This window comes from Myotis myotis, unplaced genomic scaffold (assembly GCF_014108235.1).
Source record: "Myotis myotis isolate mMyoMyo1 unplaced genomic scaffold, mMyoMyo1.p scaffold_m19_p_7, whole genome shotgun sequence".
NCBI lineage: Eukaryota > Metazoa > Chordata > Mammalia > Chiroptera > Vespertilionidae > Myotis > Myotis myotis.
The window spans coordinates 90,629,508-90,651,919 of NW_023416379.1; the positions used below are offsets into that span (position 1 = coordinate 90,629,508).

A 22,412-nucleotide genomic window follows, 5' to 3' on the forward strand; every position below is an offset into this window, starting at 1 on the left:
GTTTCTAACTCTCTATCCCTCTCCCTTCCTCTCTGTAAAAAACCAATAAAATATATTTTAAAAAAAAGAAATATATTTCTTTTTTAAATTTAACAACAGAGGTACAAGATGTACACTGAAATCTGTAAAATGTTGTTGAAAGAAACTGAAGCCTCTTGGGTCGACATCTTGGCAAGGCAGCAGCACATCCCTGCTCTCTAAGTCCCGCAATGCCACCCAAGGACAAGAAGAAAGATGCTGGAAAGTCAGCCAAGAAAAACAAAGATCCCCATGAACAAGACTGGGGCAAGGCCAAAAAGAAGTGGTCCAAAGGCAAAGTTTGGGACAAGCTCAATAACCTGGTCTTATTTGACAAAGCAACATATGACAAGCTCTGCAAGGAAGTTCCCAACTACAAGCTTATAACCCCAGCTGTGGCCTCGGAGAGACTGAAGATTCATGGTTCCTTGGCCAGGACAGCCCTTCAGGAGCTCCTCAGTAAAGGACTTATTAAACTAGTCTCAAAGCACAGAGCTCAGTGATTTACACCAGAAACACCAAAGGTGGGGATGTTCCAGCTACTGGAGAAGATGTATGAACAACAGATCTCACTGGCTATATATTTTGAAAAATAAAACTTTATTAAATAAAAAAAGAAAAGAAACTGAAGACATAGATAAATGGGAAGATATCCCAATGCTCAAAGGGGAGAAAAATAAATATTACAATGGCAACACTCCTCAATTAACCCACAGATGCAATGCAATCCCTTATCAAATTCCTAGCTAGCTTCTTTGCAGAAATTGACAAGCTGATCCTAGAATTCATATGGAATGCAAAGGACCAAAGAAGAACAAAGCTGGAGTACTCACACTTACTGATGTCAAAACTTACTATATAAAGTAAGTATTCAAGATGGTGACATAAAGATAGGCATTATATATTAATGTAATAAAACTGAGAGTCCAGAAATAAACTGTTAAATTTATGGTTAACTGATTTTCAACCAGAGTACCAAGAATAGTGCAGCTGCTCTGGAAAACAGCCTGGCAGTTACTCAAAAAGTTAAATAGAGTTACCATATGACCCAGCAATTCCCCTCCTAGGTTCGTATCAATAGAAATGCAAACGTATTCACACAAAAACATGTACACAAATGTTTACAGTATTATTCATAATACCCCAAAAGTAGAAATAACCTAAATGTCCATCAATTAATGAGTTGATAAACAAACTGTGATACATGCACACAATGAAGTATTATTCAACCATAAAAGGAAATGGAATAATTATATATGCTATAACATGGATAACCTTGAAAATATTATGCTACGTAAAAGAAGTCAGACACAAAGGCCATATGTATTTTTTATGATTCTATTTATGTAAAATGTTCAGAATTGGCAAATCAATAAAAACAGGAAAAAATGTGGTTGCCAGAGGGATAGAGGAATGTGGCATGACTGAGAATGGATAGAGAACTTCTTTTTGAGGTGAAATTTTCTGGAATTACGTGGTAGTGATAGTTGCACAATTTTTTGAATATGCTAAAAATCACTACATTGTACACTTTAAAAGGATGAATTTTATGGCGTGTGAATTATCTCAATATAAAAAATTAGCAAAAATATTTCATCAAGAACAAGCATTTGAAACTTACTTTCTACATTCAATAATGCTGCAGTATTAAGGCCTATCTAAAAATTTTCAAACCCTTTCAAAAATAGAAAATGACTATCCCAAGGTTTCATCTAAAACAATTATCAGCAGCACTTCAAAGACACATCTAATTCTGTCTGAGCCAGGAGTCCGAGCACTAACTATCTAATCTTTCTGAGTTAAAAGACAGCGAAGTGTCCTAGTCTCTAGATCCAGCAGGAAGTCAAAATAGCTTCAACCTCACCTTGCTGGCCTAAAGCAACAGCAAGTTGCCATCAAACATGAGACTATTAAACTGTATTGATGTAATATTAAACAAATTTAAAATATATCTATATAAAATATATCTATAACACATATTTAGTAACATATTTATCATTAACAAAATGGCATATAATGGTACTTTCACAAGAGCTCATCTATAAATTTAAATAACCCAACTCTCTTTGATCACAGAGTTCAAATACTGAAATACTTAAAGTTCCTTAGAGTCATAATATAGCAGTTATATAGCTAAATAAACTGAAGACTGTCTATAGAAAATAAAACGCAGCAAAATAATATTTTCAGAATATCTGAAAAATGCAATTTGACCTTAACTCGCAATCAGGCCATGTATGGAGTATGTCCTTCCTTCTTATACTGACACATACTAGTACATTACCCAGACTCCACCTTGGACACACTAAATTGGAACTGGGGAAGCAACAGTAATGAGTTTTTTAGAAAAGGCTACCATAGTGATTCTGACAACCCCATCCTCACTCCAGAGATGACCACTGTTCTAACAACACTTCCTGCACAAACTTACCTGCTCAATTGATTATGACCTATGTATGTACTCATGTCACGCTATACAATCCTGGCTCACCCTTTCTCTCCTAAACTTCAAACACCTAAGGCATTTCCACATTTAGATGGTCCATAGCCTTAAATTCAACATGCTCAGCACCATTTTTGTAGCATAATAATAATAATACCCATCAAGAAGTGACTAGGACCCTACCTGGTTTGGCTCAGTGGATAGAGTGTCGGCCTGCAGACTGAAGGGTCCCAGGTTCGATTCCGGTTAAGGGCACATGCCCGGGTTGCAGGCTCCATCCCCAGTAAGGGGCATGCAAGAGGCAGCTGATCAATGATTCTCTCTCATCATTGATGTTTCTATCTCTCTCTCCCTTCCTCTTTGAAATCAATAAAAATATATATAAAAAAAAAGAAGTGACTAGGTAACCTGGTTAAATTAAACCTAGTCAGTATATACACTTATTGGAATACTGCGCTACCATAGAAGCAGCTAGAAATGTACATGCTGATTTGGAAAGAACTCTACAACATAATTAAGTTTTTAAAAAGCAAGGTACAATATAGTGTGTAGTATGCTACTATCTGTGATAGAAAAAAAGGATAAATGCAGTGTCTGCACAAGAAACTTGTGGACGGATACTTCAGAAACTTAACCATGGGAGGTGGGGGAAAGAGATCAACCAAAGGACTTTTATGCATGCATATAAGCATAACCAATGGACACAGCCACTAGGGGGCATGAGGGCATGTGCTGGGGGGTGGGAGTGGCCAGGAAGAGGTCAATGGGAGGCGAGGGGAGACATATGCAACACTTTAAACAATAAAAAATTTTTTAAAAAATCATGGTTTTCACCAGAAAGTGAGACTAAGTGTATCACTTAGTAAGGAGACATCACTTTCATTGTTTACCATTTGTGTTGTTTGAATGATTTAGTGTATGAATATAGTCTTAGTAATTTCTTAAAAGGATTTAAAAGATATACTATAAAGTTATAAATGTACATTTACATGCTATCTGAAAAAAAAAACCTCGTATCCAGAATACATAAGGAACTCCTACAAATGGATAAAAAAAAAAAAATGCAAGCAACCCAAGAGAAAAATGAGCAAGATATTTGAACAGAAACCTCCTCACAACAAAGTTTAGCCAAACAGCCAACAAAGAAAGATGCTCAATTTAATTAGTCAATAGGAAAATTAAAATCACAAAGCAATAGCTCTATACACAAAGATGAAAGAAACAGACAATATCAAGTACTGACAAAGATGTGGAATAACCAGAATTCTCATATACTGGTGGGAGGAGTGTGAATTGACATAACCACTTTAGAAAACTGGCAGTACCTACTAAATCTAAACTATATACATACATCTTATAACCCAACATTTCTACTACTGGGTATATGCCTAATAGAAATGAGTGCTATGTCCACCAAAAGATACATGCAAGAATATTCACTGCAGCATTATTCATAATACCCCCAAACAAAAAAACTGAAAAGGAGAACAGATAAGTTATGCTATCATACAACAGAATACCACATACCTGTAAAAAATCATTACCCCTCTACAAAAACGTACATGAAGCTCAAACCATAATGCTGTAGGAAAGAAGCTAAACATAAGTAATAAATATTACATAATTCCATTTACTAATACATAAAATTTAAAAACAAGCAAAACTAATCTTATGGTGGTGATAGAAGTCAGAATAAGTTGGGAGTATTAACTGGGATAATAAGGCACAAGGAGACTCCTAGTGAGGTGCTGAAAATGCCAACCTACATGTCAATCTGGGTAGATGTCGTAATACAAGTGTATACATATAAAAAATCAAGTTGTACATAAAAATTCATCAAACTTAAGAGAATGAGAAGACAAGCTACAGACTGGGAGAAAATATTTATAAAAGACACCTGATAATCAAATATAAAAAATTTTAAAATACAATAAGAAAACAAGCCCAATTAAAAAACAGGCAAAAGACCTAACAGACACCTCACAACAGATGTACAGATAAGAAGCATCTGAAAAGATGTTCAACATCATATATCATTAAGGAACTGGCAAATTAAAATGAGAAACCACCTCAAACCCATTAAAATGGCTAAAGTCCAAACCAATGACAATACCAGATGCTGGTAAGGATGTGAAGCAACACAAACTCTCATTCATTGCTGGTGGGAATGAAAAATGGTACAGCCACTTTGGAAAACAGTTTGGACGTTTCTCACAAAACTAAACACACTCTTACACAATCCAGCAATCACAATCCTTGGTTTACCAAGTTGAGAACTTAGGTCCACACAAAAACCTGCACATCAATGCTTAAAAAGCAGCTTTAGTCATAATTGCCAAAACTTGAAAATAACTAAGATGTCCTTCAGTATGTGAATTGATAAACTGCACTACATCCAAACAATGTAGTATCTGTCATTCAGTGCTAAAGAGAAATGAACTATCAAGCCATGAAAAGACATGGAAGAACCTTAAGTGCATATAACTAAGTAAAAAAAGCCTGCCCTGACCGGTTTGGCTCAGGATAGAGTGTTGGCCTGCGGACTGAAGGGTCCCAGGTTCGATTCTGGTCAAGAGCATGTACCTTGGTTGCAGACAGATCCCCAGTAGGAGGTGTGCAGGAGGCAGCTGATCGATGTTTCTCTCTCATTGATATTTCTAACTCTCTATCCCTCTCCCTTCCTCTCTGTAAAAAATCAATAAAATATTTTTTTAAAAAAAAAAAAGTTAAAAAAGCCAATCTGAAAAGGCTACATACTGTATTATTCCAACCATTATGATATTCCAAAAAAAAGCAAAACCATGGAGATAATAAAAAGATCAGTGATTGCTAGGGGGTACGAATATGAATATTTGAGGGCAGTTAACCCATTCTGTATGATACTATAATGGTGGATACATGTCATTAAACATTTGTCAAAACCCATAGAATGTACAACACTAGGAGTGAATCCTATTTTTTTAATTTATATTGTTTTAGAGATAAGGGAAGGGAGACGGAGAAACATGGGTCGGCTGGCTACACAGGAACCCAGGATAGAGCCTGCAACTAGGTATGTGCCCTCACTGGGAATCGAACCAGCAACCTTTTGGTTCATGGGAGGACATTCAACCAACTGAGCCATGCCAGACAGGGCCGGTGAACCCTATTTTAAACTATGGACTTTGATGTGTCAATGCAGGTTCACTGACAGTAACGAATGAACCATTCCGTGGAGAAAGTTGATAGTGAGGGAAGCTGTTTGTGTATAGGGATAGGCATATAGAACTCTCTACCTCCTATTCAATTTTGCTGTGAATTTAATGCTGCTCTAAAAAATAAAATATTTTTCAATTGATCAAAGTATACATTTGAAATGTGCAGTAAACTAATTATGCCTCAATTAAAAAGTGGAAGAAAGGTCTAAGAAGAAAAATATGTAAGGTAAACCAATGGTGTCAGCAGTCAGGATAGTGATTACCCTTGAGGAAGAGGGCAGTGACTGAAGAGGACAGGAGGAAGGTTTGTTAGAGGCTGGGAATGCTATTTCTTGATACAGGTGCCAGTTACATGGGCATATTCATTTTATGAAAATTCATTTCGCTATATTCTTAAGATTTATGCATTTTTCACTATGTATATAACACTTCAATAAAAAGTCAAAATTAAAAAGGATACAATATAAAAGTACATTGACATGCTATCTAATTCACACAAAAAAATACCCAACCTGTCTAAAATTAGTCATCTCTTCCCCACTCATCATTTTCTAGACACAATCACTTCAACTTAGAACTTCCAAAGTATAAGCTCTTGTCTACCAAACAAAACTCTACACTCCACTGACAGATGGCATTAGTGGTTGCTTCCACAATTTCACTTTGGACCTAGGAATAAAGGACACCATCTTTCACCCAGTTGCCCATATCAGAAATCCTGCTGCCCCTCTTCTCCTTTCCGCCTCCTCCATCCCATCTTTCATCCAGTCTGTCTCTGCTCTTATACTCAAGTTCTCGAACTCTCCAGTCCTCACTACTCCAGTGCTATGGACTGAAATGTTTATGCCCACCCCCCAAATTCCTATGTTGAATCCTAATGCCAATATGATGGTGTTTGAAGATGGGCCTTTGGGAGGCAGAGTCCTCATGAATGGGATTAGTACCCTTATAAAAGAGGCTGGAGAGAGGTTCCTTATCCCTTCCACCATGTGAGGTTACAGTGAAAAGACAGCATGGAAGAGGAAGGAGGCTCTCATCAAACACCAAACCTGCTGGTACCATGAACCTGGACTGTCAGCCTCCATAACGGTGAGAAATAAATTTCTGTTGTTTATAAGCCACCCAGTATATTTTGTTATAACAGCCCAAATGGACTAAAATACCCAAGTTTCTGCCTACATTCATTCTCAGCTCTTCTCCCACAGCATTAACTCAGGGTTGCTTTATGTAGGGTCTACTGGCCCGATAGTCCATGGATAGAAAGAAGTGTTTAGCCCTGGCCAGCGTCTCAGAGGTTAGTGACTGTCCATGCATGGGAGGGTCGAGGGTTTGATTCCTGGTCAAAAGCTCATATCTGGGTTGCAGGTTAAATCCCCAAGGGGCTCTCACATCCATCTCCCCCCACACACACCCCGGCACCCCCTTCCCTTCCACTCTCTCTAAATATCAATGTAAAAAAATCCTCGGGTGAGGATTAACAAAGAAAACAAGTGTGTTTAGATCTATCTGGTTTCCTTTGTAATCAGAGGCATTTTATTTTATACATTATTCTGAGAAGAGCTTCATCAAATTGCCAAAGGGATCCACGACCCAAAAAGGTTTAAACGCCCTACCTAGACTGTGCTTCCATGCTGATACCCTCCAATTCTCTTCCACACTGCTGCCAGAGTAAATTTTTTGAAACATAAATATGTCAATCATGCTTAAAATCCTTAAGTGGTCCCAAATGTTTCCAAGATAAAATCCAAATTCAATAGCATGACAATCATGTTCATAATTGGCCCCTGCTCATCTCCCCAGCTTCATCTTCCCTCCTGCTATACACTGCAGCTAACATACTGAGTTGGATTTGCAACTCTGAACTCAGGATGCTCTCTCACTCCTCTCTGCCTCTGCACAAGCCATTCCCCTGCCTGGAAAGCCCTCTCCTCATCATCTTCACATGGTTAACTCCTGCTCACCTTTTACACCCATTTCCCCAGAGAAACCTCCTGGCCCTCCTCCTCCCTCCCAGTCTCAGTAACATGCCCTGTCAGTGCTCTCACAGTATTCTGTGATGATCTCCCATAGTGCTTCTTTCCTCAGGCTATTTTGTCGGTTTATTGGTCTGCCTCCCTTTCTTAGCGAGGAAGTCAGAGAAAGGTACTATCACTCCTAGCAGAGCTCAAGACACGATCGAGTGCTTAACAAATGCTTGCTGAACAAGGGATTGGCTCTGAAAAATAGCCAAACTGACCAAAGGCTGGTCAGAAACATTACCAACTAACTAGGTGTCATTGGTCTAAAGATGACCATAAATGCAAACTGTCCAGTTGAGGCAAGATAGTTCTGCATCTGCTATCAATGCTCCTTCATTCAAGGCTGAGAAGTTACCCCTTGCCCGTTTTGCTCAGTGGTTAGAGGATGAGCCTTACAACTGAAGGGTCCTGGGTTTGATTCCAAACAAGGGCACATACTTCAGTTGCAGGCTCAATCCCTGGCCCCAGTCCGGACACGTGCGGGCAGCAACCAATTGATGTGTCTCTCTCACATCGATGTTTCTCTGTCTCTCCCCCTCTCTTCCACTCTCTAAAAATCAACGGGAAAATATCCTCAGGTGAGGATTAACAAAAACAAAAACAAAAAGCTGAAAAGTTAGTCATTAATAAATGTAATTACCATGGTCAGGCACTGTGACAAAGGTTTGACAGTATTAGAGCTCACTAAACCTCAAAGCAACTCTAAGATATTCTTTTTTAAAAATAAAGAGACAGAGGAGGTAAAATGTCCAATGTCAAGCAGAAAGTTATAGTCAGATTTTTAAACCAGGACTTTGATGATTCTAAAGCCCATGCCTGCCCATGCCTACCCACTGAGTGCAGATGGTTTTCTGGACATCAGTATGCCCTTCGTCCTTGGAGACAGTTTGGAGAGCTTGGGTTTGATAAGGGAGGCCCTTCATTAGCCTCTCAGCAAATGAGAACGGTCTTATTCCCCTGGCAGCACTACTATTAAATTCTTTAAGATTTACGCTAACCTCAGAGTGTTTGTCCAAGAATAATTAGTAAACTAGAAAGTGGGGGTTGAAAAGGGAGAAAAATCAGTCCCAAAGAATGGAGTTGGTTGTGGCAATCCCAATAAAAGAAGGTATATTGAGTCTCCATGATCTGCTACAGAAACACCATGAAACACCATCCTTTACCTGGCTGAGAAGGTGCCTTTGGGCTTAGCAAAAGAAAGAGCCCATAGGGTTCTAATAGATGGAACACCAATTTTGCTGAAAGCTCTGCCATTTCCACTATGGAACTGTACCATAGCTCTCATCCTATGATCTTTTTTAGTTGTTTTTTTTAATATGTTTTTACTGATTGCAGAAAGGAAGGGAGAGGGAGAGAGAGATAGAAACATCAATGATGAGAGATAATCACTGATTGGCTGCCTCCTGCACACCCCCTACTGGGGATCCAGCCCGCACCCTGGGCATGTGCTCTGAACTGTAACCTCCTAGTTCATAGGTCGACACACAACCACTGAGCTAAGTCAAGCCAAAGCAGCCCGGCTATGATCCTATGATCTTTAACACTTCCCTGTAAGACTCCACAGGACTCACACTCTACACACACCTCAATACATAATGTTTTCTTAAATCTCACCCACCACCTTTTTACATTAGTTTCACTAGCTCTTAAGATGTGGCCACCTCTCATATTTTGACTAGAAGCTGGTGACCACAAAGCATTTTCATTCCCAATTACCACCCCACTTCCATCCACATTTCCCTATCCACATCCCCCTCAAACTCCAGTCTTCCCCTTGACCATCCTTTTGTGTCCTTAACCCTTTAACCCACCTCCATATCTGGTGTCTGACACAGATCGGTCCAGTGACTTTTTTGTACCCAACTTTAAACACAAAACCAACATGTTCATTCTTCTTGTTCCTAGCCCCAACCAAAAACACATACAATATAACTACCTAATTTATCTACAACAAAAATTATTCAAGTAAACATAGAGGACTTTCAACTATGGGATAAGTGTATCTAGTCACTAGACCAGTGATGGCGAACCTTTTGAGCTTGGCGTGTCAGCATTTTGAAAAACCCCAACTTAACTCTGGTGCCGTGTCACATATAGAAATTTTTTGATATTTGCAACCATAGTAAAACAAAGATTTACATTTTTGATATTTATTTTATATATTTAAATGCCATTTAACAAAGAAAAATCAACCAAAAAAATGAGTTCGCGTGTCACCTCTGACACACGTGTCATAGGTTCACCATCACTGCACTAGACAGTTCAAAACAAAGGATAAGAACATGCAGTCTCTAGGAACATACACTTCCACAGAACAGGTTTTACTGTGGCTATCATTTTCTAAATTAATCCATACTGATATTATTGAGATTATAAACCCTAAACACACCATGCAATACTCCACACTTTCACTCAAGATATCTTTATCGTTTAAGTCACAGCAACTGTTCTTTGATTACATCCTGCCCAATATGCACTGAAGAAAAAAGATTTGCCTCACAAATAAAATGCAGTTTGGATGCATCTTGAAAGTACTACAGTACTGGGGGGGTGGAGGGGGGGCAATATGGATAACAGGCAGAGCTAATTAGCAGTGACCTAGTCACAGACATGGGGAATACAGCCCCCCAATCAACAAAATAATAAAATACAAGTTCCCCTAAGCAAGCATTTTTGTTGATCAACATCCAAGAACACCCCTTTATTTGAGTAGCACAGCTTTGTGTCATGTTAAAAGGAAAAAGCAAACTAGATAAAACCGCATAAAGCCATTCACTGGAGATTTTGTATACACTATATGCAAAGTTTCATGTGCAGCAGACACACAAAGACTTGAAAAACCTGGTTTTCTGGATTTCAGTGGCATCTGAAAAAGATAACAAATACCATCCACGCCCCCCCAGGACAGAAACCAAGAAATCATAAATCTAGAAACACTGAAATACACCACACCTGAAGCTTATTTTTTATTTCTTGCTGGTAATACACTTCTGGACAATTTAAGAACGAGTGTATTATTCAAATGACCTAGTGTTTCATTCATATGTAAGGAAAAAAAAAATTATTTCAGCAGATAACTTTGCCAGCACATCTATCCATATAAAGCACCCTAGGAAGGGTTGAAACTTGGCCAGGTAGCTCAGTTGGTTAAAGTGTCATCCTGATACTCCAAGGTTGTAGGTTCCATCCTGTCAGGGAACACACAAAAACCAACCAAGGAGCCCTTCCAGGTGGCTCAGTTTGTTGGGAGTGTAGTCCTGTACACCAAAAGATTGCGGGTTCAATTCCAGGTCAGGGCTTACACATAGGTTGTGGGTTCGATCCCCAGTTGGGGTGCATACTCTATGGGAGGCAACCAATCGATGTTTCTCTCTCTTTCTCTCCCTTTCCCTCCCCCTCTCTCTTCTTCTCTCTGCTCCTCTCTCTCTCCCTCCCTCTCTCCCTCTTTCTCTCAAATCGATAAATACATATCCTCAGATAAAGATTAAAAAAAAAACAATGAATGCATAAATAAGTGAAACTGACGTTTCTCTTCCCACTTTCCTCTCTCTCTCTTTCTCTCTAAAATAAATAAATAAAAAGAAAAATGATGGCCTGAAAAAGGCAGAGACTTTGAATGCATAGACATGATCAGTAAAGTCTTCCACCCAATCTGTAGTCTACAAATTCTTGCTCCCACTCGTTAGGTACCATAAGCTACAGAAACCTCATATGGTGTTTCAGGAATGCTACCAATGCAAGCATTAAGAGAAAATCAAATGCCTGGCCGAAGAACCTGACTGCAAGAGGAGTATCTGTGATACTTTTGAATGGTCAATTAACTCTAATTAAGAGGGAATATGCTAATTGACTGTCACATCCTCACAAGATGGCAGCGACCACAGCCAATAAAGAGGGAATATGCTAATTGACTGACACGCCCTCAAAGATGGCGGCACCCACAGCCACAAGATGGCAGCGCCCAGTCTCCTTAGCCCCGCCAGGGCAGCAGGCGCATGGCACAGGCTGGCCCACCCACAGGCGGGTCCAGCCAGTCCCCTCAACCCCCCAGCCGCCCAGGGACAGCCCAAGGCGCAGGCAAGCCTCAGATGGCAGCTGCCCAGCCAACACCCAAGGCGCAGACAAGCCTTGGATGTCAGCTGCCCACCCACCTAGGGCTGGCCCGAGGTGCAGGCAAGCCTCGGATGGCGGCTGCCCGCCCACCCACCCAGGGCCAGCCGAGGCTCAGGTAATCAGGGCTGGCCGAGGCTTGCACTGCCAGCAGTGGCAGCAGCAGAGGTGTGATGGGGGCGACCCCTTCCCCTGATTGCTGGGTTGCCTCCTGCCCCTGAGGGCTCCTGGACTGTGAGAGGGGGCAGGCCGGGCTGAAGGACCTCTCTCCCCGCCCCCCAGTGCATGAATTTTCATGCAACAGGCCTCTAGTTTTATATAAATGCCTTCAGCTTATCAGAGTGTAAGAAGTAGATAAGACATCACCAGCTTTTACTACACATTACTCCACTGCAACAGAAATAAATGAGAAAAGGCACTCCTCAAAAGGTCCCAGGTACAATATCACCAACATCACTGTTTACAATGAGGCTTAAATAAGTCTGTCCACAAACTTGAAACACAAAATATTGTGGTGTGGTCTGCCCTCCCCGCCCAAGGCCAGAATGGTAGCAAGCTGCATCAATGACCTCTCCCAGGACATTCTTTTGCCCTAATACAAAATAGCACCTGCCTATGATTCAGGACATCTGGTACAGCTGAATGAACAGTTGCTGTTAGCTAGTAATGCATCTTCTTCCTATCCGCATTCTTCCTTCCTCTGGTTAGCAGCTGCAGCCACAACCTCAATGTCCATCACTACTTGCAGTTCTGACTCCTGTCACTGTCATTCATCTGTGCCATTCCCTCAGCCTGGTATGTCACAGATCACTCTGGTTTTGTCCACTGCTGCTGGATATTCCAATACACTCCATCTTCCTCTTAAATTTTTAGAGGCTTAAATTTTCCAGGAAATCTAATGCACGTATTCCTAATCACATATCAACAGCTGCCATGTGAAATTTACATTTGTGAAAACAAATATCATTCCTCTACAAAAGTACCAGGGGAAAAAGAACATGACTCTCTATTAGTCCAACATCTCCCTTCATAGACCTCTGAGAATGCCAGTTAAATAGTGTGAAGAAAAGAGCAAAAATGATTGACTCAAAAGGAAACATGAAAGAAATGTTCAAATTATAGACTAATATGTACTGCAATTTTAGTTCCCAAAACTGATCAAAGGAGCACTTCCCCGTAATATGGATTAACAATAGCATTGCTTCCCCAATGTAAATAAAGTATCATGTTAGAGCTGGTAAGAAACAGTTAAATTAGACAAATCCCTTATTTTCAAAATATAAGAAAACAGGATCTAGAGAACTCACAAGAAAATAAGTTTGAATGTCAATTATATCTCAAAAAACTGGGAAGAAAATAATCTTCAATACCCTGGCTGCCTATCTGGTCAACATTCTAGAACAGCACTGTCTAACAAAACATTCTGGAAGAATGAAGTGTTCTATATATGTGTTCCTCAATAGAGTAGTCACTAGTTCTTGAGCTAGTGAGTACTTAAAATGTAGCTATGTGACTGAAGAACTGAATCTTTATTTTTAATTTTAATTAGTATGATTTTAAATTGCTACATTTGGCTGGTGGCTACTACGCTGGACAGCACAAGTCTAAAATAGGGTCTTAGATTCTGAACAATAAACACTTCAAATAAAAGTGCTTAACCTCTCTCCCGCACTTAACACATATAGAACAGTTCTTCCTTGTGCCTAAATATCTCATTCAGCAATGTAATCTTGTTATGTAGGAACCCAGCCCAAAGCAGAATCAGCCTGTTTCTCAAAGCCCCTAGTAGAAATGAGTGACATCAGTGTCATCCACCTAATTGGGAAGAAGGTCCTCTTTTGCAAACCACTCTGACACAAAGTCCTACAACATCCAACTAGCCTGAATCTGGATGATTTTTTAAGTGTTTCATTAAAATTATTAAAGTGTTGAGCTGTGACCAGTCGCTTCCTCTATGTGGCTCTGTTGGCTGGAATGTCTTCCCCTACACCAAAAGGTGGCACGTTCAATTCCCAGTCAGGGCACATACCTAGGTTGCAGGTTCCATCCCCAGTTAGGGAACATATGGGAGGCAAGGTGAATATGAGAGGCAACAAATCCCATGTTTGTTTGTTTTTCCCCCCTCCCTCCATCTCTATCTAAAACCAATGGAAACATAGTCTCGGGTGAGGATTTTTTAAAAAGAAAAAAGAATTTTTAACCCCAATTTTAATTATGATTATTACAGAATTTCAAAACTTTGCATCACTTTGCAAAGATACAACCTCCTAATAGCCTAGTAAAAAATTCAAATTATATTAATTCTCACTCTATTCTCAGTAAATAACATTTAATACATTGGGGTTTTTTTTTTTTAATGGACTTCACTCATTTCAAAAAATTCTTAACCCTCTAATTTTCCAGCTAGAAAAAAGTTAATTTGTGAAAACCAATGCTAACTTTAATACTATTAAGGATTATTTTTAAAAATTTTAGTCAAAACTTTTCTGTACGGCTTAAAATATTGGGTTCTCCTCTTTTTTTGGAGGAAAAGGTGAATGGGGAGGACAAGAGGATAATACCAGAGGAGCCAAATATCCTATATATGTTAAATGGATCTAACTCTAAAAAGCTACTACCTCAAAACCATGTAGATAAAGACCATGTTTTCTTTTTTTAAAAAATTATCTCCCTGTGTTCCATCACATAAAAGGGGCAAATTTCCTATTTTCTGGACACCCCAAATGTAATCAAGAAAACGGAGCAAGTAGATAAACAGTGACTAGTTCATTTAAATCATGTTGTATCTTCAGGTGCTCAAAGATGAAAAGAAAACTGCACAAACAAGCTGCTTTGTTTTTAAGAGAATGTTTAAGGGGGTTTTATAATCAAGGGATAATTAGTGACATCATTGGAATGAACATTCCGATTAACTAGTGATTCATGCTGTATCTCACAAACTTGAAAGCCCAGGTTAAGCTGGTTGAAGTGTGGCAACATGTTCCAATTAGGAGACAGAGACTGAAGATTCAAACTGAGTGTGAGGGCCACACACTGCTTAGGAGCCAAGCACACTAGCCAGATGACTCACAAAGTGACAGAAACAGAGATCAATATTAATTCCCAAAGACTAGGCTCAGAAGAAAAAGAAAATAGGTATATAGATATGTATGTAAATTCTATTTAAAGTAACTCAATTATCTTGTGATTCTCAAAAGTAAAATGGAATAAACAGATTATGTTATATGTTCAATCAACTTTCTACTAGGAATCATTTCAGGAATAGAATTTATTTTTGTGAGAAAACTACTGATCTCTACATAACCCTATCTTTATTTAAAATACATCTATTACCTGGAAACAGACTCATAGATAAAAGAACAGGCAGACAGCTCTTGGTGAGGTTGGGGAGTAGGACTGAGCGAAAAAGCCTGTTTGTCTCCGTGGATAGAGCATCAGCCTGCGGGCTGAAGGGTCCCAGGTTCGATTCCAGTCAAGGGCACATGCCCAGGTTGCTGGCTCAGTCCCAGTGGGGGGGTGCAGGAAGCAGCTGTTCAGTGGTTCTCTCTCATCATTGGTATTTCTGTCTCTCTCTCCCTTCCTCTATGAAATCAATAAAAATATTTTTAAAAAATAAATAAAAGAACTCAGACAACAGTGTCGTGATGGGGGGGGCAGTGGTGGAGGTGGAAGAGGGCAAAGAGTGGATAAATGGTGATGGGAAAAAATGAAATAAAATAAAAAGAAAGCAGTGCTCTATTCTATAAATAAATAAATAAATAGAATATAGCAATTAAAATATATCAATTATCTAGCAGATGTAGTAAGTACAATGCTTCAACAGAATAGATCACAAAGATGAAATATCAATAAAATCTATTTTCCTAAAAAATAAATATTGGCCGAATATTTCTTTTATGAAATGATTCATTAGAAAAGCTTTTCCTTTTTTATCAAAACAATTAACAGTTTACCCAATAAATCCCATATTTAAATACTCCATTACTCTCTAATACCAGACTGAACATTTGTCTAAAAACTTATTTACAGAAGAAAGAGTACTTCCCAAAGTTTTCATAAAATTACATTGCAATAGATTGTCTCCAAATGAAAAGCAAAGTCTTAATAATAGTAATTGAATTTTTATACTTAACAAGTAGAATGAGAAAAAAATCCATCTTTCCTCAACCTACCTAAACATCTTTTCTATTATCCTATAATACACTCAGTATATTCTTGTCTTAATCTTCTTCCTGTCTTTTTTACAATATTCTAGATCTGCTCTATCGACAACTTTTGAAAGTATCTGTGAAAAATCCAAGTGCCTCAGTACATTTTAAACATCTAAACAATTTAAAATGTAGCTTCAACTAAAATCACTTATATCTGTATAGTTTAAAAGTGCTTTTCTATATATGTATATTCCAACTAAAGAAAAAGTACTAATTGATTATGTCATTCCATACTTGACAATTATAAACTGTTATGTATTTTGCATAATTAGTTGATTACCTAAAATAAGTAAGAAAATGTTCATATTTCACTAAAAGTTTGAAGTCTCTGGGGGAGGGGGGGGGGTTATGGTCTTTAACCCTAAAAACATTGTATTATTATGCAAACAACCTCCAAGTTTTACAAACAGGTACATTTTCAACAAGATAGCGAAGTTTTCCAACAGAAAGATGGCCTATCTATAAAATGGTTCAAAAATTACCTGCGTACAATTACACAATAGAAACCAAGAGGGAGAGAACTAGAAACTTCATGTGTTCTAAACACTAACACATTTGCATCATATGGCCCTCTTGGCATTCTCCTTTCTAATTATGTTCCCACAGAAAGACCCCAAAGCTCTATTTAACCAAGCCCCACTAACTGGTGTCATGACTAGAAAATGCTGGACAGTAAGTCCTGCAGCCTAAGTCACTGGAGAGAAAAGCAATCCTAAAGGAAATGCCTTTAGTCTGTTGGTGCCAGAACATTCTGCGGAGAGGCTCCTCTGCGAAGCACTGGGTGTGGGCTCTGGCTAGCTGACTTTATAGACCTACAGCTCCCAGAGTGCGATGCTGACTGAAGGTTTTAGACACATCTTCATTTTCATGAAAGGAAAAGGCAAGAGATACCTCTTGAATGGCTTTCACATCTATTTCTCTCCGTTCTCCTTGGCCACTACACCAGTACAGGCCACCATCATCACTGCCCTGTATTACTCCTCCTGATAAGTCTTTTGTTAACCTGGTAACACCCCACGAATTTACATAATACATCATATTCATACAGACTCATAATCATAAACCATAGCCACACACCCAGGCCACTCTTGAGATGATCCAATAGTTTTTCACATTAAAGGAAATCATATCACTACCCGCTCAGTGTTCTGCAATAACTCCTCAGGATAAAAGCATCAGGATAAAAGTCCAAAGTCCTAAGCATCACCTTTGGAGCCCTGAATTATCAACTGCTCTCACCATCTAAGCTTCATTTTCAGGTGATCCCTACCAATCGACCCCAATGAACTTTGAGGTCCTCAAATGTGTAGTCTCTCTCACACATCCAGGCCTTCACCAATGCCTCCAACACTCTTCTCCCTATTTCCATTCTCTCCTACAGGACTAGGCTGGTGTCACCTCCTCCAGGATACCTTCCTCTACCTCCCACATTGATTTGTAACTGTCACTTTACTTTTCTACTCTGGGAGCTCCCTGATCCCAGCGAATGGGGCCAGTGCCCCTTTGTCCACTATTATATCAAAGGCACTCAAAAATTTTGACAATCGGGGGAAAAGGAGACATATGTAAAACTTTAGACAATAAAAAAGAAAAAAATTAATATATTGTAAGTTTAGAGAACATAATATGAATGTCATCCATGCAATAAAGAAAACATGTTCAAAGTCAGTTAAGATGTGATGGAAAGTAGGCAGTAATTTCATTATACTTTGGTATAAAATGCAAACTATACAGGTGCCTACAGACACCTTTAGAAAAGGTTAAAACATTACATATTAAAAGGAACACTTTTCATCATAAAAATATTAGTTTTGTGGTCACTACTCCTGTTAGGCAAATTGCAGTTCAACATTTCAGGCTGAAATATCAAGAAAAAAGTCCTGATTGCTTATATAGGCCAAGTATGGCATCAGTCTATCCCACTTTGCTACTACCAAACTCTTGGCATTACACAGAATTCTGCTGTCCAAAGGGAGAAAAGGGAAAAGGGCTACTCCAATTCCTTAATTTTTAAGTCTTGATATAAGTCTTTCAATAAGGGTTCCACTCATGACAATGGTCCCAAGGACATAAACATGTTGCCAGGAAATAGAACTTTGATATATTCTGGGCATTCATTGCCATTGGCAACTACTTTCTTTGAGCCACATGTCTTATAATGAGTTACAATCTGAGGCTTGTGACACCAGAGTTTTCCAGGACTGCAGACTGATGTCATAAACATGATGGTACTAAGCACTCCAAAGAGTTCACCAGCTCAACCCTGAACTCCCCGTAGGCAAGGGGCAAGTTATCCACCCTCTTCTCTTTAAGCCTCCTTCCTCATCTACATAGATAAGATTTCCTAAGGTCCTTTGCAGGAGTTAGACTGTCCGAGACAGCACTTAGCAAATAACCCAATTATTATTTTCAAATCAAAACGAAGGGAAGACTATAAAGCCTAAAATACTTTCACAACTTCAGAACCTTTGGTAATGTCACAACTTTTTATTAATGTCCTTCCCACCGGGAAATTCTTGATAAAAGGCAGAAAGATGAGAAAACAAGACTATTTCTTCGTCATAACTCTTGGATTTGACACATTTCACAGAAATCTACATTAAGACACAGTTCGTAATCTTTGTCTGCACTCCCAAAATCATTGCCTTAGGTTCTACCTTAACCAATCCTAGGTTCGGAAAGTTAGGAAAGATAAAATACATCTTCCCAAGATGTCTTCCCCAGAAATAATCATTTCCTTACTGCCTCTATGCACCTCCAAATATACCGAGTCCTTGGAAAATAAAATAAAAATAAAAAAGGTCTCAATCACAAAAGTTGGCCTTTGAAGTCTACCGTTTCCTTACAACAGAAGCAGGGCCATCAGGTCCTACCCAGGCACCTGTTAGGTGAGAAACGTGGCAAGCCGTCAGGCTCAGGCCCTCCAATTTAAACTGTGGGTGGGAAAGTTGATTTCCCACCGCACATTTTTCAACTCTAAAACAGAATGGCCAAGTAATAACATAGGCTGGCCAATGTGAATATTTTCATTGTGTTTTGTTGTTGTTTTTTAATGGGGATAGAAGGAAATTGGAGCCAATAGACCCTCAAGTTCCCCAAGCCAGGCTGACTTGAGTTTTGTTTTGGTGTGTTTTTTTTTGACAAGGAAATTTTACAGATCTTCGCAAATGTGTTTTAAATAAAGGTGAGGCCTCAACTATCTTACAACTTTACCTCCGCCTGGACTCTGCTCTCGATTTTTAAAAAAGGGTGTCGTGTGAACAGCTTCCTAAAAGTCAATGAGGCACCGGGATTATAATTTAGGAAGTGATGATGCAAGTCTCCGGGGGACAGGGAGGAGGGGAGGTGAAAAAGTCAGAGGAAATACCCTCCTGGCGCCTGGGCACAAACTCAGACCAAGGAGGGGGAAGAGAGGGGAACAAGGGCCGGCCTCCACATGCCCAGAAAAGGGGGGCCCCCAGCCGCCCCCCCACCCCTGCCCGCTGCCCTGCCCCCCTCCCCCGTGGCCCGGGCCTCCCGGGCGGCCCTGGCCTCTCTGGCAGGAGGATCACGGAGGGTGGCAGCGCACTCCGGGCCGTGTCTGCGCTGCCCACCCCCACGCCCCACCCGGCACCCCTCCCCGGACTCGGCCCCTGCCTCCTCCCCGTAGGCCCGGCTGGAGCCCAGCCCCCAGGGCTCGGGCCTCCCCGGCCTAGGCCTGCCCGGGAAGCCCCCCGCGCCCGCGCCCCCGGCCCCCGCCCCCGCCCGGCCCGGCACTTACCCCCAGAAGCCGCAGGGACAGCGGGGCGGCAGGCTGGGCGCTTTGCTGCGCTCGCTCCCGGCGTCTCCCATGGTGCTCGGCGGCGGAGGCGGCGGAGCTCGGCGGCGGCAGCGGTGGCGGCGGCTGGGCCTGGGCCCCGCTCGAAGGAGGCGGCGGCGGCGACTGTGGGGGTCTCGGGGCAGGGGGAGGGGGAGGGAGCGGGCGCGCGGGCGGGCGCGAGTCCGGGGCTCCGAGCCGGGATTCCAGGCCGGTCAGCTGGAGGCGGGCCGCACCACTGGGCCTGCGGAGACGGGGGGGTGGGGGGGCCCGGGGCGGCGCGGAGCGGAGTGGGAGGGGAGTTGAGGAGGAGGGGCGTGCGGGTGAACCGAGGCCCGCGGGGAGAGGGGCAGGAGCGAGGACCCGGCGCCCTCGGCGGCTCCCACCGCCGCTCCCAGCCACAGCGATGTCCCGTGTGGCCGCGCTGGGAAGGACCTGAGGCCCCCGCCGGCTCCGGCGTAGCTGCGGCCGCAGTGAAGCTCCAGGTCCCGCTCGCTCTCCCCTCCCCCGGAGGCTGCGCTGACCGGACAATGGCCGCTCCTCCCCCTCCCTCCCTCCCTCACACACCCCTCCCACGAAGTCACAATGGTCTCGCCCGGGAGAGCCGCCGCCAAAGCCCAGCAGCTGATCAGCTGGGATCCGGGCGTGCCACTTTGTTCAGCTCCTCAAAGGAAGCGAGTGGGGCTGGGAGCAAACCTAAAACGCAGGCTCTCGCTCGGCGACGGGCCTGAGGCTTTCTTATTCCTGGGACTTTTAAAATCTGAGGCAAACTTACCTTCCCCCATCCCTACGTCTGAAGAAGGGGAGCCGACTTCTGATTACGGGGGGGCGCGTTGCCCCCCACACACGTGAATGGTATGCCCCAAGCGGGAGGGAGGGGAGCAGCTTAGTTGTTTAGGGTAAGTTGGGCCAGTCCCAGAGCAGCGGCCGAGCGCTGCGCATGCGCTCAGAGACCCCCGTAACTGGGTGCAGGGAGGGGCCGAGAGGAAGCGCTTCCAAACCCGGAAGTGGGTCTGGGTTTTCCCGGAGAGTTGTGTCGAGGTCAGGGTCCATGCCCGCTCTCTCCCTTCTCCGTACCCCCCAGCCTCAGAGACACAAGTCCGTTCTCTAAGCCTAGACTAGGAGAACCTATTTCCCTCTTAGAGCGGACATGTCTGGATTTTGCAGGGGAGCTCTGACCTCGTCAGTGATGGAAATGGATGAGTGACCAAAGAAGTTTGAGCCACTAAGAAATGAGTCCTTTGGCTCCCCGTGTCTTGTGTTCGGAAACTCATGCTGAGCTCCAGCCAAACGTAACCTGAAGGCGATTGTTGGTGACTAATTTCAACACACGGAGGAACCTTGCACCAGACCGCCTGGAGAGGACCCACAGCCGAGGTCCTTATGGGTGAACTTCTAAGTCCCTGATACTTCCAGGAAGGAAGGTTTTCTGGCTTTTTTTAGAAATAGCTGCTGTGTACCCCGACCCTTGTGGGGACACCAGATCGATTTTATTACCAAATGTTCTTTAATTTCTGTAGATACCGTTCCCGTTAGTGCTCTGCGGACTTAGTATCGTTGATGTGGCTTCTGGCATCTAAAGAGCAAGGGTCACATTTAGCTTAGCCTCTCCCTAAAGATGCTATTGATGATGAAGACAAATGATGGTGAAAAGTCAAACCATTTAATGCTGAATCACCCCCAAATGTGAGTGCTGGTTTATTTGGGATAAGCATTTAGTTTCGACTTTGTGGATTTTCACAAACCTTCAGTAACTATTTCTGTGAAAAGTCCATAGAATGAATGAAGCCATACAGCACACCTAGCTCTCACTGGACTCATACTGCCCTTAAATCTTCACTTAAACTGACATAAAATTGCCACATTTGTGGAAGACTTACAGCCGATAAGTTTAACGAACTGAGATTAAGTAGACTATTGACATCTTAATTTTCTTTTCTATATTGAAAAGGAAACCCTAAATCCAAAAGGATATTTTAATATAAAATGTGATTGTCATCTTACAAACTGCTTGCCTACCTGTTCGCCATTTATTCAATTTAACAAGCAATACTGGAGTACCCAGTATTTCTTTCCTAAGGCCTTGTCCCTCCTAATCCCCTCTGCCCCAGCTGCCCTTCCTCTTTCTTGCCCAGCACACTCCTACTTTAGCCACACGTTACTTATCCAATGTCTTCCATACCCTGACAAGACAGAATTGGTCCCTCCTTCCTCTGCCCATATAATCTCATTATACCACCTGGAAATTTAAGTTTGTCTCCTCACAAAACCTAGCTCCAAAAGGACTGGTTCATAGAAATAACTATGTACCCTCAACCCAGTGGGGATACAAGAGGCTCAGAGGGTATTACCTGTGTTAGTTTTATTACCAAATGTTATTATTTTATTTCTGTATATACCATCTATTTGTTCATTCTCTGTGGACTTGTGGGGTCCACAAATCTCTGTCAGATTGAAGCAAACTCAATCCATGAAGGACTGGAACAAGGATCTAAAACATTAACAGGAAGCAGAGGAGAACCAAGATGATGGTGTAGGTAAACACTGCCTCCCACAACCACATCAAAATTACAACTAAAATACAGAACAACCATCCAGAACCACCTGAAATGTAGCTGA

General features: G+C 41.6%; 2 protein-coding genes and 1 long non-coding RNA gene across 5 annotated transcripts in view; 2 read left to right on the top strand and 1 right to left on the bottom strand.

Moving 5' to 3' along the window:
* The window catches only part of ZFAND3 (zinc finger AN1-type containing 3), a 346,984-nt gene extending 327,028 nt beyond the window's left edge, over window positions 1-19,956 (bottom strand). Inside the window, exon 1 of one of the 3 annotated variants that reach the window (XM_036316889.1) lies at window positions 19,758-19,949. In XM_036316889.1, the coding sequence (XP_036172782.1) occupies window positions 19,758-19,828 (71 nt within the window). In that variant the 5' untranslated portion in view covers window positions 19,829-19,949. Of the gene's footprint in view, window positions 1-19,757 lie in introns of all 3 variants that reach the window. The other 2 variants (XM_036316886.1, XM_036316888.1) reach the window with 2 other exon arrangements.
* LOC118660013 (40S ribosomal protein S25-like) lies at window positions 210-551 on the top strand. The gene has a single exon (XM_036316891.1). The coding sequence runs from the start codon at window positions 210-212 to the stop codon at window positions 519-521; it is 312 nt and encodes a 103-aa protein (XP_036172784.1). The 3' UTR covers window positions 522-551.
* Window positions 19,957-20,384: 428 nt separating the features above from the next.
* On the top strand, window positions 20,385-21,796 carry LOC118660015. Its single transcript, XR_004968786.1, has 2 exons — window positions 20,385-20,648; window positions 20,961-21,796. It is a non-coding gene; the product is annotated as an uncharacterized LOC118660015 (long non-coding RNA).
* Window positions 21,797-22,412: the final 616 nt, after the last annotated feature.

What these genes read in the sequence shown, in the direction of transcription:
- LOC118660013 (XM_036316891.1), top strand. Translation starts at nt 210, where the DNA reads ATGCCACCCAAGGACAAGAAGAAAGATGCTGGAAAGTCAGCCAAGAAA.